The 20,030-nt window shown below is 31.4% G+C and overlaps 2 protein-coding genes across 2 annotated transcripts; both read right to left on the bottom strand.

The window, feature by feature from the left end:
• Positions 1-1,985: 1,985 nt before the first annotated feature.
• LOC123654628 (endocuticle structural glycoprotein ABD-4) lies at positions 1,986-7,135 on the bottom strand. The gene is made up of 4 exons (XM_045590522.1): positions 7,071-7,135; positions 4,691-4,923; positions 3,488-3,752; positions 1,986-2,596 (listed from the first exon to the last, which is right to left on the bottom strand). Exons 1-4 carry the CDS (start codon positions 7,080-7,082, stop codon positions 2,498-2,500), a joined length of 609 nt encoding a protein of 202 aa, XP_045446478.1. The 5' UTR covers positions 7,083-7,135; the 3' UTR covers positions 1,986-2,497.
• A 10,361-nt stretch (positions 7,136-17,496) lies between these two features.
• Positions 17,497-19,790, bottom strand: LOC123654572 (flocculation protein FLO11-like). The gene is made up of 3 exons (XM_045590472.1): positions 19,636-19,790; positions 18,788-18,961; positions 17,497-18,401 (listed from the first exon to the last, which is right to left on the bottom strand). The coding sequence occupies exons 1-3, from the start codon at positions 19,788-19,790 to the stop codon at positions 17,801-17,803; spliced, it is 930 nt and encodes a 309-aa protein (XP_045446428.1). The 3' UTR covers positions 17,497-17,800.
• Between the last annotated feature and the right edge of the window lie 240 nt (positions 19,791-20,030).

Genomic DNA, 20,030 nt, shown 5'->3' with positions numbered 1-20,030 from the left:
GAACTAATCCGTGGTGACATATGATTATTATTTCCAATTTAATGAATGTTACAGCTAAACGATGATGACATAAAAATAAGAGGCAGGAAGTTTCTGGAAATACTTTCAAATAATCTAATCATGCCCCATCTAAACAACCTTTCGTTACAAGTTTGTCGAAACACTTGATAGTTCAGAATATTTAACAAACGTTTTTATACATTCTGTTTGTCAAAAAAATTGCAATTGCATGAAATGAAAAAAATATTATTGTCTCGAGCATGCAGTTATGGTATATTCTAATGGCTACACAAATTCAAATATACCCAAAGGGGGCGTTCATAAACTGCGTGAGATGTTTAAGGGGGGAAGGGGTCGAGTCAAATCTCATCAAATTTTACGTTGGAGAGGGGGGGGGGGTCGGCAAATATCACGCAATTTTTTTTCTGATTGTAACAAAAAAAATATACTATTTTGGTCCATTTAATCCACATTGTACATGCTTAAGATTTAATCTTAAGCGTAATCGTAATACGATTAAGATCATTCACTACTTCGTTCGAAAGAAAATAATTTCGTTCATACTTCGACGTTATACATCTACTGACTGTCAAACCACCATATTTGTTTTATGCCAACGGCTTAGAGTGGCTAGATCAGAATGAAGTTGAAGGAGCAGATGATTTTACTGAAAATTATATGGACATGTTGGGTCCAATAGACTCTCTTGAGACCGCGCATGATTCTCCATGGACTGAATTAGAGTAGATATGCTTTTTTTAATCACAGTAGTTACGATTTAAGTATTCTATTGTTAAATTTTTATTACACTTATAATTAAACCCTCAGCAATATTGATTACTAGTCTTAACTAGTCGTAAATAAAAGCACGAAGCAATTATTTTTTCTTTTAACAATAACAATTCAACGCGTTTACGTGAGACACCCACATTTTGAAAATATTCACGTGAGATTGGGGGTTGGGGGAGGGGGTTGAATAAAATCTCACGACATCTCACCAGGGGGGAGGGAGGGACAGAAAATTTAAAAAACACCTCACGTAATTTATGGACGCACCCAAATAATATTTCCTTTCATACTTTTTGTTATTATAGTTAGATTACTTATAATTACATTATTTTTAAGTGACTGATTTAATAATTTTCACCAATTTCCAGAAGTTTGATTAATTTGAAACTTTGCACACGTATCAGGGACCGATGACAATGCAATGATTGAATAACAGTTTTCCAATTTCCTATTTAGGACCGCCAGGATTAATAAATTCTTTCGTGGATCCTCTGTAAGGAAGTAAGAGAATAAAGCTAGCGCGCGATCTGCGCATGCCTGCAGTTTCGGACTTATTCTTTCGCTCGGGCACTCGGCACAGCACAACGGAGGCAGATCCTTTTTAGGCTAGTTGCATTTTTACCTTGTTTATTCCTTACTAGCTGTTTCCCGCCCGTTTCGCATGGCGTAAGTTCGTGGCTTCGCTCCGCGCGGAATAGTTATTCTATTCGGATTGAAGAACTTGACTGCTCAAGATAACAGGAAAAATTCCATGCAACAGTGAAGCTTTAGACGAAATGAGTAGATTACGAAACAGTACGTAACGCATTTCAATACTATTACATGTCCGAAAATAATTAATTGAAAAACCAAACTAAAAAAAATTATAGTCTAAAAAAATTTAAAAATCCACGCTTTTATAGCTAATCCAACTAAAAAGTAGAAATTAATTTTTAATTACAAAGAGTTTATATTACCCCTACTGAGCTTTAACCCTACTCATTAATAAGAGAAGAAACCTTTACTGATGTGAATTATCGTCTACGTATTTTAAGGCGGCATGTATTTTTTTTTTCATTGTATATAATATATATGGCGCGAACTTGGGGAGGCCTATAGTGCCAGCAGTGGACTGCCATAGGCTGAAGTGATGATGATGAGTGATGGTATAATTACAGGAAAATAATATAAATCTGAAGGTCATAAAAAATGAGTCGTTAAATTTTAACACTTTATTATATCAAGTTACTGATAATTTATAAAAAGATATGTACAAAAGTATAGAGGTTATACTGATAGAATACAACTACTGGCTTTTGTTTAACATATAAAACAAAAACCAACAACAATTCGGTAAGACTAAAGGGAAGAATGAGTATCTCGTTCATTATTACATGTAAAATATGTTAAAAGTATATTAAGACAGTTTCAAAACATTCTGAGAAATGAAAAACTCCATTACACAATATTTTAAAAATGTCTTCCTAAATACTTTAAATGGCATTATAAAACAGTCTGTTACATTACATTACAACTAGCGTATTATGTACTCTGGAATATTTCCTGCACATTTCAGTTCAACAATAATTATCTATCTAAAACGAATGACTTTCGACATGCTCACAGAGCACTTGTAGGTGAATAACCACAATATAACATATAATGTAACATCACTATTACTTGGTGGAAAGGATAAAGTCACTCAGTTCACTGCAAATAGTCACTTTTTTTACTGCTGGTAGTAAAGACCTTTGTAGTTCAGAGCAGATTTCTCTTGGTTCAGTTTTGATGCTTCAGGGTCATTCTTAGCTTCATAAGCCGCACGTTCCTAAAAATAAATAAATAAATTCGGGTGATGCTCGGAAAGTTATTTACACACGTAAAACCTATAATGGAAACTTAGAAATTAGTCTGTATGTAAATATTTTTATATAATTATTATTTATATGAAAACTTTCAATTGTGTTTAATTTATTAATAAAGTATATAGGCAATAATATTGTGAGAAACATAAACTACCTATTTACAATGTCATCATATTTCAAAGATTATTCTTTCAATCATGCTACCGAACAATAAATAATTGTATTGACTTCAAACTTTTAAAATAAATGCTAGTCTCATACCCTCTAATTAGTATTTTGAGCTACATCTGAAATTCTTGCAATCTACAATTTGTATTTAATCTATAGAAAATCATCGTATAATTTTATTATAGTATAGTAACTAAAGAACAACGGCGCTGGTATAGTGGTGCGCGTATCACGTAGGTACCTAAACAACGGCGGTTTAGGGGGTCGATTCCCTCTCGGGATGGATATTTGTATTTGAACACATCTCTTCTTTCCGGTTATGATGTCTGTCTCTGTGTACATATAATGACCACTGTATCTCGGAGAGCACGTTAAGCGGCCGGTTTTAGTTGTTATCATATACACCTGATAGTGATCGATACTCATAGTGGGAAATATATCCGTCAACTCCTAGTAGAGCAGCGTGGTGAATGGAGATAGAGGCCAATGTCCAGCAGTGGTATGTTACAGGCTGAATCGTGATCGTGATTGTGAACTAAAGAAATTTTGCATGCATATTTTTTAAATTAATCTTTCCATAATAACTTTTCAAAAATCATTAGGAAAATAAAAAAATAAAAACTAGCCGAAGTGGTATAGGAGTTGGCTTAAGCCATGTCTATACTGTAATATGTTTCATTATTTACCTCGTTAGCCTTAATTCCAGCGTAAATAAGGTCAAGACCCTTTTGAATTTCAGGAGATACTGGTGGTGGGGTTGGGATATGGTCACCCTTTACTCGGAAACCGAATTCATCGGCAGTATATTCAACATTGATGATCTGGCCGTCAGGAGCTGTGTAGGAGTATGAGCCTTGTTGTACGAGAGCAGAAATTTTTTCGTTATCACTATTAGAAACATCTTTCAAATAGCCTTCTTCTTGGGCGTGGATGTTGTTACCGGTTTCGTATCTGAAATAGTAGATTACGATTTTGTTATTTTTTTCATATACATTGCAATGTGACATAGATGTGAAAATAAAACATTGATTTAAAATTTAAATGTTTTTGTTACAACTTACATTTCATTAAACAAGATACGGCAACCATTAATAATATATTTGAACATTTTTAAAATTTCATTCAATCATTATTTGCGTGTAATTTTAACAAAAAATTGTTTAATAAAGTTTTAACATATAACAAATAAGTACTCTAATAGGATCTCTAGGACTAATAATGAATAAAAATATAAGTTTCCTTGTAGTTAGTACACATATTTCTAAAAATACAAAATGAAAGGAATATTATAACCAAACCTCGATTACAAGTTATCAACTATTATTTTTTAATCTTTTTTCAGTTATTGTTCAATAAAATTGTAAAGTACATTCAAACTTCTGTGACGAATGAAAATAAACGAGGCTGACATCTATAAATCTATTACAATTTTTGTCTGCCTATTTGGTTATAACACAATTTGGTAGCAAACGAAATAAGTAAATAACTTTCTTTAGAAAATGGTAAGTATATTAATATTTTACCGTACTTAAAATCTAATTATACAACAAATCTTTAAATATAATTAATCGTCGACACAGTGAAGGATTTCACCATTTGTAACTCATTTGTACCTAATGAATCATTAATCCATCATCAAAAAATAATCTTATTATTGAAATGCCATTCATTAAAGATTAAACTTAATACGTGAATAATTATGAGAATGATGTAATTGTAAAAAGATATTTTATGTCTAAGTCTTACGCGAATCTTTTTTATCTTTGTTACTATTTTAATTAAGTGTGTGAAAACAACATATCTCTTTAAGCTTTTCAACGATGGCCTTGATAAAAAACTGTACAATGAAGAAGAAAATTCGTTTACTATATTTTTATAAAAATACTTACGATGTTCTATAGCTACCATCGGTGTCTTGTTCCTTGTCGAAATGGATGATAGGGATGAAAGTAGTGGTATCAATTTGGACTTTAGGTCTGAAGTCTTGTATTGGTTGTTTGTAGTCTTGTTGTTGTACATAGTTATTGTAATTCTGCTCAGCGGCCGCTTGGTCTTCGGGCTTTAAGGATACTTTTCTCTGAGGAAGAGCAGCCGCAAGCGCTAGAGCGGCAGACAGCACAACCTGTAACCGTCACAGCCAAATTTACCATAGAGACGAACATATTGATAACAATATATAATTGCTACATTATTATAAGGAGTAATAAGTTCCAATGATGTCAGACGGAGAAGAACTCATTGATATTCGCGATGTCGTAAGATACCTGATCTCGAGAGTGGATACAATAGGCACAGAATTACGACATCCGTTCATTCGCTACGCTGCTTGGGCGAAAGCAGGTCCCGGTAAAACATGTATTAACATTACACATCCACACTTGCTACATTGTTTTCAGATGTGTTAAAACTCTTGTTTTTGTAACATTGAACACCGCATTATCGTCTTGGTCTTACTCAACTAGATATCCAATTTGTAAGAAGAATCGTGACTAATCTGACCTAACTGCAATGATTCTATTAAATCTGTTGTTGGAATTAGAGTAGTAAGATGAACATTTTCTTAAAATATAATTAGATATCTGCATATACAATTATGAGAAATAATTGCATCTTAAATTTTTTTATTAAAGTAAATGTTATAAATCAGTTTCAAATAATTTATTATGAAATATTATATTCAATTATAAGTTATCATTACCGACGAAAACTTTATATTTTGAAAATATATCGTAACCAAATTAGTAGGTAATAAGTCATGAAATTAATTATATATACACTTATTAATATTAGAAATCGAAATTTATGTATTCTCGTTCAGAAAATGTCAAAAAATTCCAAGAAAGGGTAATATGTCAAGGTCACCTGAGCTATTACTATAATTAACATATTAAATATTAGATTAAGCATAAATGAATAATAAAATTATTGTCGATTGAGTAAGAAAATGAGATCCATGCAGGTTGCCGTGATGATAAAAATTAAAGTCATGAAAATTGTCGGTTATATTATCCATAAAAAAAGAATTCTTTTTTCAATTTTATATATTTGCACTATTAGTAATGAAGCTGTATGGCTTTACGAATTTATTAGGTAACAAAATATAAAAATGTCAAAATGAATAAAGTAATATTGTAAATAACATTAGAAGCTTTAAGAGGTGTAATTATACAGTAAAAATTAAGATATTTAAATGCCGAAAACTGAACAAAGAAATAAATGCGAATGTACAATGTCTATATGTAGAAATCAAAATTTTTATTATTTGTTAGGTCTGTAGAAAATGTTATAAACGTCCACAAAAACTCAGTATAAAAATGAATTATTAGCAAATGGAAAAAAAAAACAAGAAATAAAAGTAATGTTAAAATAGTTTGCAAATTATAATTATACATCAATATATATTTATATCATATATTGATAATAAGTCGTCTAACACTCATGTCATAAGCCAAAATATTGACCCAGAAAGTGATCTTATGCAATTAAAAACGTTTGTATAACATAAATTCTCATAACCGGCATTATGTGTGCAGTCGAATGAAAAAGAAATTCCAGCGTTTAGAGGCGCTTATAGAATTGCATCGACGCTTCACATTAATTATTTTTTGTCTATTCATGCGTACTGTACCGTTATGATGATATGTTCGATAATTATTGCGTCCAGATACAGATGTGTTATATAAAAATTATCGTGATTACAGAATTATGACATAACGAATTTGTGCTTGTTATAATAACAATTTCATTAAAAATGTCTATATCTAGTCATTAAAAATGTCTATGTCTCTATCTAGTTCGTAAATTTCAATTTTAAAATAGTCATTTTACAATAATATTTAATGGACAAAAATGCTCCTAATACTTAAATGAACTTTAAACTTTTTTTAAAATATGTTTATGAAATTGATACGTCAAAATATTTATTAATTAGAAATATAAATGAGTAACGTTCATTAAAACTAAAACAAAGTTAAGAGAGAAATTAAGAACAAAAACCTCCAATAGAACAAGTACGTAATGGCACAATTAAGCGCAGGCATTCCAACATTATGTCAAAGTTCAAAAACCGACTCGTCTACCGACCCTATTAGGTGCCGCATCTCGCAAGAAACGATTGCGGAAATCTCCAAAAGCGATATTTCATCAAAGAGCCGCTCACACACTGACCTATATTTTAACGTTACTCAGTCAAAAGTCGAAAAAATAAAAACGACTAAATTCGTCCTTATCGGTGCAAGAGGATTTATTAAAATGAACTTATAAACTTACCAGTACTTTCATTGTCGCTTTTGTGTGTTTTTGGTGTGGTAGCGAGGCACGTGGTGTCTCTGAACTATGTCAGAGTGGTAGTAGAGCGCTTACTTATATACTTCACCCCTGCCACTTACTCGCGCTCTGTCCTGAGCCATCTCACTTTCATACCCGGTTTGTCGCTTCTATTTGCTGAATCTGCTACAGCTGATTGAAATTTTTCTCAAACCCATTTTTCGTTCTTTCTAATCCATAAACAGTGATAACTTTATAGAAAATAACTAAATAAATAATTGTATTGTAAAAATTTACTAAGATTATTATAAAGAAACTAAGTTAATTTTTAAAAATTAAATCATTAATTTTTTTAACAATTAGCATCAAGTTTATTACCGCATTATATATTATCACTATCGATAGTATAACAAGTAGGTTTATTAAAACTTTAGAAACTTAACAATACTAAAACAAGTTAAAATAATATAATTATCTACAATTTCGCTGTTTTGTACTCGAATAAAAAAAAACAACATTTATAAATAAATATTTCTAATTATATTATTACAAGTAGTTTATATATGTTTACTTAAAATAATTGTAACATGTTAAATATAAGGCTTCACCATACTATAAAATATGTCAATGTATTATAACAAGATATGCTATTGGAGCTTGTAGCATTACATAAGAAGACGTTGTTTTCGCTCGTCAGTGTAGCAACATCTTAGTATCACTTATCTGAACTTGTGCAACAAGTTCAAAAGGGTGTTCAAATGGAATCTCGAAGTTGCTACTATATGAAATTAATTAACACACGAATATAATTTATAATACTAAAAATACCTTTAATTTGTCAAACTGGCAAGATTTGATAACAACTAGTATTTTTAAATTACTAATTTAATATTTAAATTATTATTAATTATCAAATGGTTTGTGGCTGTTGTACTGGCGGTTGCGGGTTCGATCCCTGCACATAATAAACATTTGTATTGGCCGTATAGATGTTTGCCGTGGTCTGGGTACTTGTGCAGTCCTTGTGGGTCTCCCGTGCCTTGGAGAGCACGTCAAGCCGTCGGGCCCAGTTGTTATCATTTACACCGTGATAGTAATCGCTACTCATATTAGTGAATATATCCGCCAACCTGCATTGGAGTATCGTAGTGGATTAAGCTCTGATCATTCTCCTACATAGATAATAATATTAATATTTAAAAATACTAATCAACTTTTAACAGGTTTTTTCGTAGGTATTTGTCAGCGTCATAATACTACGGAAAAGAGGAAAGTAACAAACAATTCAAAAAGTAAAGGTTCAACTTAGTACATCAAATAATCTATGATTTCGCATGTGCTGTGTCGATTTCACAGACAGTTGAATCATGCAATATGATTATGATAACAAATATCGTTATTCTGTAAGTGTATTTCGTAATAATTAAAATAAATAAAATGTCTTAAACAGTTCTATTTTGTAATTTTGTTATTATGTAAAGCGAAATGTTTATATTAATAATTAATTATTACTAATAGGTCAAGATATTCCATTTACAGTATACAATTTTCTTCAGTCATTTGTATATATACAAAGCGTATGTATAATATTAAATTGCTGGTACAAGTAGGATGCCACTTAACTTGGCTTGATGAAAAGCCGCCGCGGTAGTATATTTTGAGTTTCCTATAACATAATAAATAAATAAAAGATGAATTAGTACCAGCTGTGTGGCTACGGCACTAAAGAATTTAGCCACCCCCTCTCTTCCCGTGGGTGTCGTAAGAGGCGACTAAGGGATAACAAGGTTCTACAACCACCTTGGAACTTAAGAAGCCGACCGATGGCGGGATAACCATCCAACTGCTGGCTTTGAAATACACAGGCCGAAGACGGACAGCAGCGTCTTCGGTGCGACAAAGCCAGTACTGCGGTCACCAACCCGCCTGCCCAGCGTGGTGACTATGGGCAAAACACATGAGTTCACGTTATTTTTGGCGTAAACTTGTGGAGGCCTATGTCCAGCAGTGGACTGTATATGCTGTAATGATGATGATGATGAATTAGTACCAAAAAAATCAATAAAAAGTTTCAGACACAAATTTTTATGCACTCAATTTTATTTATCAAAAATTATAATAAGAAGAATTTTGTAGCATATTATTACCATAGTAGCGAAAAAGTACTTACATATTTTTCAACTTTATATAAATATGTACACCGTTGAAAATTTATAGTGTAAAACAACTTGAGTATTTTCAAGTAGCCCTTTGGTACAGTTTGTACACTGCTCCGAGGATTGTAGTTCGCCTCGAATCTAGGTGTGATATGTGTAGTTATTTTTATATTAGTATTATTTTTATATATTTATCAAAAAAAAATATCTAACTATATCAGCCGGCTGTTACCTATAACATAAGCATTAAGTTGCTTACCGTAGGAATACTAAGGTCAGGTCCTGTGTGTGTACAAAGATCAATAAGTGTTAATTATATATTTAAAAAATATACTAGATATATGTTGAAATAAAACAGAAACGGTTGTTTTTAGCGGGTATTCGTAACTAAAAAATTCTATAATGTTTTGTTTGGTAGTAACTTGCAGACAGTTACGGCAAAATAATTATACTTTAATAGCCTTATTTCTGTGCATTCGATACAAATTTCTCCTATATTAATTTAATAAACCCTTGTCCGATATAAGTCCACAATCCACTTATCTTAGTATATAACGTAGAAATTCTGCGTATTAATAAGTCAAATTAACCATCATAGAACATTTTAAGTTCGTCGATATATATTAGTATTCGCATTAAACATCATAGTACTCTTTGTATTTAGTGTTTTAATCACCCTGTGAAAAAAAAGCTTGAGTCACAGTAAGAGTGTTCAATAAAATTGAAGCTAAGCGATAACTTTTCTTTTATCTCTATCTATATTTATTAGGTAAATAAAACTGTATAACTTTATAAACAACTTAAGAACCTATAGGTTTTAGTGGAACACGATAATTACATCATCCGAATTTCACTTTCTGAAATTGTTCGTCATTTTGTAATTACCATCTCTAATGAACATAATCTATGATGACGTAATATATCTAAATAAGATTATTTTTAATCCACTAATTTTTTGACAGTAAATGTATAAGCAAGTTGAATACCTCAACACCTTTTAAAATAATAAAACGTCTAAGGTTTATTGGTAGCTATATGGCTTTGAATCTGCCTTTAGCGCAACCAATTTTGACGGGACTTCCACTGGCAGATAGCTGGTGTAATAAGGAGTAACTAAGGCTACTTTTATTTTAGAAATGTATTTATAACTCTGCGAAGTGAACAATAACTTTATTGATTCCTCCACGCGGACGAAGTCGCGGGCAGAGCTAGTTGTCTAATAAAGCTTAAATAAATAAATAAAAAGAAAAATCAAATCCTTTTATATAAAATGCTGATGATAGTTATAATTATGATGACGACTTGCATTCTGATGGATGACTCAAGTGGCAGTGACATCGTTTCATCGCCTTATATGAAAGTGTAATAGGCGTTTAACCCTCATAGAAACATATGATCTATAACTATACAGTAATTAAAATAAATAAACATTTTTTTATTCAGACTATCGTCGTATTCAAACTATATAAATATATAAAAAATGCTAATAATAAAACAACTGTCCTATTTATACATAAAGATATGAAAAAAGCGAACCTTACTAGTCAAAAGTAAAAAAAATAAAACAAAAAAAAAGTTTTCCTTCTTGGTGCCACATCTTCGCCGTCCGTATTTCTTGCCCATCCTGATGCACGGCGATGAAGTCACTGATAATTGACAGCCCTTTACTGTCCTAACCTAATCTTCAATCAGATAAAAAAATAATCACTGTTATTTATTTTAATATATAGAATTGCATAATTCTAGTAATATGACATCCTGGATAAGCCAGCTGGTTTTATATAGTAAAAAGTTATTAAAATAAAAAACGGGTTGAGAGTTGAGACAAGTTTATTTTAAACGGTTTATATTGAGATGTTATCTATACTAATAATATATTCAGATTATCTAATGGATTAATAAATTTATGATCGTAAAACTAATTCTAATAAAGACTAGAATTAGGTCATTAGGTTTCACATATTATTTACCTACATAATGACAAGATATTGTAAGACAATATTACAGTAAGGGTTATAAATGTATGTCGAAAATATGTATGAAAACCTGTTGTTAGTAACATTAGTATTAGAAGCATGAAATAATATAATATTACCCATTTTATAAGGTCGCATGTAATACTAATTTATCATTGTCTGTCGTCGATTTCGGGAAGTATCTAACCTATAATCTTACGACACACTAAAATCACTAAGCTTTGGTTTGTTTTTCGCTTAAACATGTGATGTTATTATTTATATTTTACTTATTTATATACCACCTGAAAAGCAATATCTCTTTCATTATCAGGTTGTCTGGAAGAGATTGCTTTTTAGATCGCCTGGTTGCACAATGTTCTTTATTTAAATGTGCAATAAAGTATATTATTATTATTATTAGTAATAGTAGTAGTTCAAAAAAGGATGAGGTTCTCAATTAGATTTTTTTAAGGTTGCACCTCATAGCTTCTTACTGGGTGGAACCATTTCGATGACTCTTTTTTAATCGAAAGATCTCTTGTCATGAGTAACGATGTATTAAAGGTCGATTTAATTGAATCGTTTTTTTTATTTGCGAGCAACCATAGTCTAACAAGTGAAATAGGGAATAAAATATTCTATGGGACATTCACTATTATTTAAGAAGGAAGAATTCAAATTTTTGTTTTTAATAAAACGTTAAACGTAAAAATTAACTAAAATTAAGCTCATAAAGAGATGTACCTATGTATGTAACAATTATTGTAACAGGTATATGCAATATGAATGAATACCCATTCTTGTTTGTAACAGGTTGGCATTTTTAATATTTGGACGTTTATTTAGGGTTTTCAACTATGTGAAACGTCTTGTAAATAAATGTCTAGTCTTATATATAAAATTCTCGTGTCACAAATTAGTTAACATTCTCCTCCGAAACAGCTGAATCTATCTATAATAGCCGAATCTATTTTTCATACCCCTAAGTTCTAAGGAAGAAGGGGGGAATTAAGGGGGTTAGTAACATATATGTCGAAACAACGTTTGCGGAGTCAGCTAGTTTTATTCTAAATTTCTTTACGATCGGTGCATGTACGAAGGCATGTCCTATATAATATAAAAATATAACACAAATGTGACATCTTAACTATAGGAAATGTTTTACGACACGGTTTTTGTTTGGTATACACATAATAGTATAAAAACATTTTTTACTTAAAATAGAAATCAGTGGACAACTTCTTCATGCCTAACAATAACAACTCTTGTTCAAAAACCACACAACGAGTCATTTCAAAACTGCTTATCTTTTGACTGTAAATTCCATTACCTATTCTAGGTTTTACTTTTGTCATCAGTCTTAACTTCAAGCGTGTCATTTTTGTAAAAAAATACAAATCTGCTCAGAAAATATGATCACAAAATCCTCCATACATTTTGTTTTCTACTGAAACTATCGGAAAAATGGCCTCTGATTTAATAGTTGTTGTTTTCTTTAATGCACTTTAAATTTTATTGTTTGTTTACATTTTTAACATAACAGGTAGTGAATGCGCTTATAACATGTATGTTATATTAAGCGCGTGCACAAGTCTGATTCGCATCGTAGAGTGTTACGCATCACGGCGCGTTCGTAAATGGGGGGTACTACACGTACTATACCCATTGAACCTGGTTCCTTTTTAGGATAAAATTGTTTACTATATACACAAGAGGGACCATCAGTATTTTAATGCAATTTCGTACTTATACTACAACAAACTAATCTATCCCAATCTTCTGGCCAATGTAAATAAACTATGAACATCATTGTTAAACAATGATGTTGCTGAGTAACGCCTACCTTGATTTAAAAAAAAATAGCATGGTTTAGAAATAAAAAAGGATATGGGTTCAAAAGCCCGTGGATGTATATTACTTTTATTAAAAATACAATTATGTGATGTGCGATTTGCATTTGTCGTTAGAATGAAACAAAAATTAGTAATCCTACGAGAGTAATAAAGTGATAAAATTTATATTTTGTGATATTCGTAAAAACGTATCTCATATAAAATACATTCAAAGAAAAACTCGTTGTTATTTAGCATATTTGGATATAAAAATACTTTTTGTCAATACATCTATTTCGTAGATTATTAACTTTTTTACGTACCAACCTTCAATTATTATTTTTTTTACATTCTGATTCGTATCGCCTCTTCAATATTTAAAGAGTTTAAATAATTAATACACTCGTAGTAGAAGCGACGTAGTTGTTAAAAATAAAAATTATTCATTAGCATCGAAATCGAAATGTAGTTCAATAGGTGCGTTCACCGTAGTTAGAGATGAACCGGTTATGTAACCCAACATAAGGTTACCGACATTGCGCGTGGCGATCTAATGCCTGCGTACAACATTGTTTTGCCCCATTAATCGCATCTAGGAAATGATTCGACCAGTCTGTCTATTACCGTGTGAATAATGTTCTTCCCGATACCTCCGCGTTTTTCTGTTCCATTGTCTTTTTTGGACTACTTTTACATCCACTTAGCACGTAGTGTAGCTATGATTCACGTTATATTTCTTAATTTAACTTCTGATTTCATCGTCCATTCGGCGAAACAAGCATAAATGCTTTTTTCCTTCTTAAATGTTTTTATTTCTCGAAAATGAATTGCTAAAACTTAAACATCTACCATGATCTAAATACGTTTTTTGTAATACTTATCTGTTTGTCGCTTTATATAATTAATTAACATTACAAATACCTAACATAAACTGACATTATCTTGAATTTTTTGTTTTTGACAAAAAGTTATTTTGCGTTGTACAATCAATATTTCTTTAAATTTATCACAATTTTTTGTTGGCAAATGCGTGGGAAAATGGTGGAGTATTATCTTATTACTTTTTTATTTTCTCATATGACGTGTCTGATAAAAATATATTATTAAATTTATCCTTGTTTCTAATAAGGATTAGGTATGTGAAAGTTAACCTTCGACAAAGGTATTGGAGGAGATGTAGTGTAATGCATCCATTGAATGTCATTTAGTCATATACTCGTAGTCATTCAATGCAAAGATACTTTGACATTTTCACTTATTCCAAATAGATGAATATATGATTCAAGACAGCTTAAATGTTTTATGAGTTTGAACATGTAGCTTTTTCATTTACAGGTTACATTTAAATCCACGTTATATATTATAGCAACATTTACTAATATTTAAAATTGTATGTCCTGTATCGTCATTTAAGCAGTAAATGATGATACAATAAACATTATTTCCTAAATTATATAAATACATAAAGTTTTCTTCGACTTAAACTACTTCATCATCAGCTCATCTATATCTATATATATACACAATGCTTCTGTTAGTCTTTTCTCTTCTGTCTTCTTTAACTCGTTGCTTAATACCAAACCATCTTTAAATAAACGAGTAAATCGTAAACTGTTTCTATAGAGCAGGTAATTCAATGAAACTCGTAAAAGTATTGTTGAATCATCGAAGACTATCATAATCGTAGGAAATCAATGTGAAATAACTACTTCGGCTGTGTTTCAATCAGTTAGAAAACTCTTTTACACCGCTACATTTTGCTGTTCCTTTGCGTTATATAAATGTTAATGGACGCTAGAGGTACTTTAACTTCAGGTAAAGAACTAGTTCGTATGCAATTTTTCTTTTTCTCAGAAAAATAAGTTTGATTTAACAAACTATTTAATACTTCAGCTTTATAATAATTATTCGATTCAGTCTACTCGATTCCCTCTACATAGGTTTTTATCGTAATATACCTGCATACTGCACTTTATACTGAATGGAAATCGTTTATTAAATACTAGCTTTTACCCGCGGCTTCGCTCGCATTGATTTTTTTTAATAAATAATATCCATGTTACTTCTAATACCTCCAAAAATATGTGTACAAAGTTTTATGATTCTTGGTTAAGTAGTTTTCGCGTGAAAACGTAACAAACAAACTTAAATTCACAGTTATAATATAAAAGTAGGGATAAATTGACAAATACTTTTTAATAATGGTTATTTATAAATTCCAAATATTTCGATACACTAATTATCTATATTTATCGTTCTTCAACTAATTAACAGTGCGTAATAAAACCTATACAACCCATGGATTATACAAATACAAAATATACATGTTACTATTCGTTATATATCATAAGTAGTCTCATAATAATTAATTTAAGTATCTTTTTATTGTTTGTTAACTAGTTTTATAAATGGAGAATAAAGTATCTGTAACCTAGGCGACATCAAATTTCACTAATTTTTTTAAAGCATACGAATTCTTATGAACTTAGATTGTTGTATGACCTAAATAACCTTCATTTTATTCGTGGAATTAGTGCTATATTATTATATTTATTCAAAAAATATTATAAAAGTACTATGAAAAGAAACATCCCTTGCAGTTTTCCCTTTGTTGATATTACTTAGATACTTTTCACTTGATACTTCGCTTCATAGTAATGAATTTCGATGTTTTATTACTAAGATAGGGCCACAGCCGGAAATATCTTGGTCAAAATCTTGTGCAGTTGATTGGTGATGTACCTTAATCTAACACAAGACTTAAACAATATTGTTCAAAATTAATGTGGTGTTTCTGTGGTAAGTGTAATAACGAGAGAGTACTTGTATTTACTAAGTTTAAAAAGTGGTAAATCTCACGAAAACTTTAATATCATATATATTACTAGCTTTGCCCCCGACTTCGTACGCGTAGGATTTAACAAAAAAGTTATTGTTCAATTCCCAGGGTCATAAAATAAATACATTTCTAAAATAAAAGTAGCCCAAGTTACTTCTTATTACATAAGCTATCTGTCAGCGAAAGACCAGGTCCAGGCGTTTCAGAAATTAGCCGGAACAAACAGACAGACAGACAGACAGAGAGACAAAAATTGTAAAAAATGTTATTTTGGTATACTCGTATGTACCGTGTATACCATATGCATTTCGTAAAAAGCGGTTATTTTAATATTACAAACAGACACTCCAATTTATTTTTTATTTTTATAGATGTAATGTCGTTATATATTGATAATAGGCTATATAGGCTGGCAGCGCTGAGACAAATCTGTCAAGACGGTGAGACAACAACACGTCGTACGTTTGAGAACTTTGCTCCTTGCTCGATTATCCGACTATATGTTGATACTTAGAATAAGGCTGTTCTCGACATATAGTCGAGCCTAAGAAAGAAGAAGGGAAAGATTATTTTATTCTTTTAAGCGCATTTAAATAAAAGCTATTTGTTTTAAGTTTTTTTACATTTATTTAATTTTTTTTTACTTTTTAGTTACCACTAATTAGGTTTCTATTCTATCTAATTAGGTTTAGGTTTAGTGCTGTGTGGCTACGGCACTAAAGAATTTAGCCACCCCCTCTCTTCCCGTGGGTGTCGTAAGAGGCGACTAAGGGATAACAAGGTTCCACAACCACCTTGGAACTTAAGAAGCCGACCGATGGCGGGATAACCATCCAACTGCTGGCTTTGAAATACACAGGCCGAAGACGGACAGCAGCGTCTTCGGTGCGACAAGGCCAGTACTGCGGTCACCAACCCGCCTGCCCAGCGTGGTGACTATGGGCAAAACACATGAGTTCACGCTATTTTTGGCGTAAACTTGTGGAGGCCTATGTCCAGTAGTGGACTGTATAGGCTGTAATGATAATTAGGTTTCTAGGTACAGCTGCTTACAGGTATTCTCAACAAATCCTTTCATTTGATATTCATTATGTAGGAAAACGTAAAAAACTTAGTACGCCATCATTAGAAGTCTGCCATATTGAATTAAGAGCAACGTTACTTTATTTTTCAAATTACTTTCAGCTAGTTCTTTCATTTGATACCCATATTGTAGTAGTGTATTAAAAATATTAATGACAATTTTATACATATGTGTATGAGTATGTATGTTTGTCTGTATGTATGTCTGTATATATGTAGATGTATATATATATATATATATATAAATGTGTGTATTATTTAACGTGTACTTATATTATTGCTATGTATGTGTATATTTATACCTATAGGAATATTTAATAATTTACTGTATATAATTTATTTTTATTATTTATATCTTATTTTGTTTCATGTACGTTTATTATACACCACCTACTTATTTCTTTTCTTTCTCCTACTCCTAACCATAAGCCGCTGGAAGAAATCGCTACCGAGCGATAAGGCTGCCTCTTTGTGCATTGTACTTTTCACTTTACATTTCTTTATTAAACTACTCTATGTGGTGTACAATAAAGAATAAAAAAAATAAATAAAGAAATAGTCTACCATCGTTAAAAGTCACCATATTGATTTTAGAGTGACGTCACTTTATTTTTCGAGATATATTCAGTAAAAAAGAATATTACAAGTGGTCATTTATTTTATTTACACGAAATATCAAACTTATCTAGAATTTCGATAATGTTATTTTATATTTTCACATAAGCTTTCAGAATTTAAAATAGTAGATGATATACCAATATTATATGACCCGTAAAAATTAAATAAAAAACATAGATTTTATGCAGGAACTGTTACTTAAATGATTATTATGTTGTCCAACGTAGTCAATTTCTGAAACGATTTCTTAAGTTGAGATGGTTGTAGAGCTTGATTCTTCAACCGAAGCAGGTTCAGGGGCAGTTGTGGATTGTTGCTGAATTTCTTCTGAAGGAGATTGGTTAATTGATTCATTAAAAGCTGATTGTCCGACGGTTTCAGATGGACTCGATTCCTCAGGAGCTGAAGTAGAAGATGATGATTCAGAAACTTCAGCTGAAACTAATTGTTCTGGTGCACTGGTAGCCTGTTCTACCGAAGCGGTGGAAGCCTGTTCAGATTTGGTAGTTGGCTGAACAGGAACTGTCGTGGAAGCTATTTCGCTACTCACATCTACATTTGCTGATCCGTTGTCTTCGGATTTTGCAGGCGATTTATCACCTTCAGATGATGAAATATTAGATTCTTGTGGCAATGGCGCAGTTTTAATTTCTTCTGGTGAAGGTACTACTTCTGCCTGTTTCTCAACTGTTTTGGCTTTTACTGGCACTGAAGCTGACTCCTCGGTGTCAGCAACTTTTAAAGCACGACCAGATTTTTCGGCTGAATTTGATAAAGCTGTTTGTAGTTTTGGTGCTTTTGGGAGATGATCGCCTATCGGTTGGAATCCATTTTCATCAGCGATATATCTGTTTAAAAAGATTTTTTTTAACAACTAAGTGTACTTTATTTTTTAAAAAAATGCAAAAAAACGGATTAGATAATATATTTGTAGTAAATATAGTTTACATTATATTTATTTTCGAATAAACAAATATTATTATAATAATAAATAAACGCTTGACAATCAACGGCACTCAGTAGGATTTTTTCGTGTATCGGGGATCCGGAAACACGAACTAAAAACAAACATCCAGACTACAAAAAACATTTACACGGCCAATTTAAATTCATGAGTAGAGATCGAAAACACGACTGCAAGTGCGACAGCTAGTGGTAGAACCGCTTCGCCAACGCCTCACCAAAGTTTAATAAAGGGCGTATTTAAGTAACAAACAGCTGACATATCATTTACCTTAAAGTAATGACAGTTCCATCAGGTGCGGTATAGGAAAATGAGCCTTCTTGTACGTGTATTTCATCGCTTTCATTAGAATCACCACCTTCACTGCTGCTAGCACCACGGCCTTTAGGGAGAATTTTTTGGTATGCTGTTTCTTCACGTTTGATACCGTTTCCAGTCTCGTAACTAAATTAGAAAAGTGATTAAAAGATTTCATTAATTCAGTTAGTTTAGTTTTATTTATAAAGTGGACATTAAAAGGGAAGCTTATTCATTTATAAATAACTATTTTAATGTCTATTCATAAAAAAAAAAAAAAAATACACAAGAAGATAATCATTCTCTGTACTTTTCAATCCATGTTTTATCGCAAGCATGCATTAAATGATATGGAGTGGTAACCATTAACAAAATAGACAGCTACGGTAAATTAAAAAAAAAATTAAAAATACATTAAATTTTATTTATTTCACAAACGTATTTAAAATTTCTTATAATCGTTATTCTTGGAATTACTGTTTTATTCTAATATTATTAAATTATTTGAATGTTAGCACCGTCAAAACTGACGATTAATATTTCGATGATCAACCATTAAAACACATTTGAAATTTCTTCTTCTACGGTTCTTTCTAATTCATTTTTTTTTTAATTTACCATATCCCACTTTTTTGATATTAGACTATATAAAATTATAAACATAAGTACATACTTGCGAATTTGAACACGTAATTCCTAATTATTTACATTTCCTATTTATTAAGTTACCTGTAGTGTGTTGTTTTTATCTTGTCCGAATTTATATGATAAATATTTATGCCATATAAGCTAAAAATCGTTAAAAAAACTTGTTCATTTACCTGAACTTGTAAGTGCCGTTTGGCTCGAATTCTTCGGACTGTGAAACAATAGGTATTACTGTCGGTTGAAGCTTTTCAGGAGCGATATCGTTCGGCCTCGCATTAGCACCAGCGAACACACAACTTGCAATCACAAAAATATATTTAGAGTACATCTTTATTTCTTATCACTCCCAAAAATCGCTAATGAATGATACTCCAGACTTCATAACCACTTATATGTAAGACTCATTTATTTACACTATCCTCCCCCCGCCTTCCGGTGGAGCCTTAGTGTACGCTAAATACTTCAACCTTAGCGGTTGACTGAGGTGTTCTTCAGAAAATTGCACAATCGGTGAGGTGTCAATAATGTGACATGAAGGGTGACGATCGAGTATAATTAAACTACTAGA

The sequence above is a fragment of the Melitaea cinxia genome, chromosome 6 (assembly GCF_905220565.1).
Source record: "Melitaea cinxia chromosome 6, ilMelCinx1.1, whole genome shotgun sequence".
In the NCBI taxonomy this organism is placed as follows: domain Eukaryota; kingdom Metazoa; phylum Arthropoda; class Insecta; order Lepidoptera; family Nymphalidae; genus Melitaea; species Melitaea cinxia.
The sequence above is the reverse complement of the archived record's forward strand: the minus strand, read 5'-3'. Positions and strand labels throughout refer to the sequence as shown.

Bases quoted from the DNA above. Each gene is read 5' to 3' on its own strand.
- LOC123654628 (XM_045590522.1), bottom strand. The intron at 3,753-4,690 runs GTAAGTATTTTT...CTACTATTTCAG, and splicing joins GATGGTAGCTATAGAACATC to ATACGAAACCGGTAACAACA. The intron at 2,597-3,487 runs GTAAATAATGAA...ATTTATTTTTAG, and splicing joins CTGGAATTAAGGCTAACGAG to GAACGTGCGGCTTATGAAGC.
- LOC123654572 (XM_045590472.1), bottom strand. From the start codon at position 19,790: ATGTACTCTAAATATATTTTTGTGATTGCAAGTTGTGTGTTCGCTGGT. The intron at 18,962-19,635 runs GTAAATGAACAA...TTTCTAATTTAG, and splicing joins AACGGCACTTACAAGTTCAG to TTACGAGACTGGAAACGGTA. The intron at 18,402-18,787 runs GTAAATGATATG...CTTTTTAAACAG, and splicing joins GGAACTGTCATTACTTTAAG to ATATATCGCTGATGAAAATG.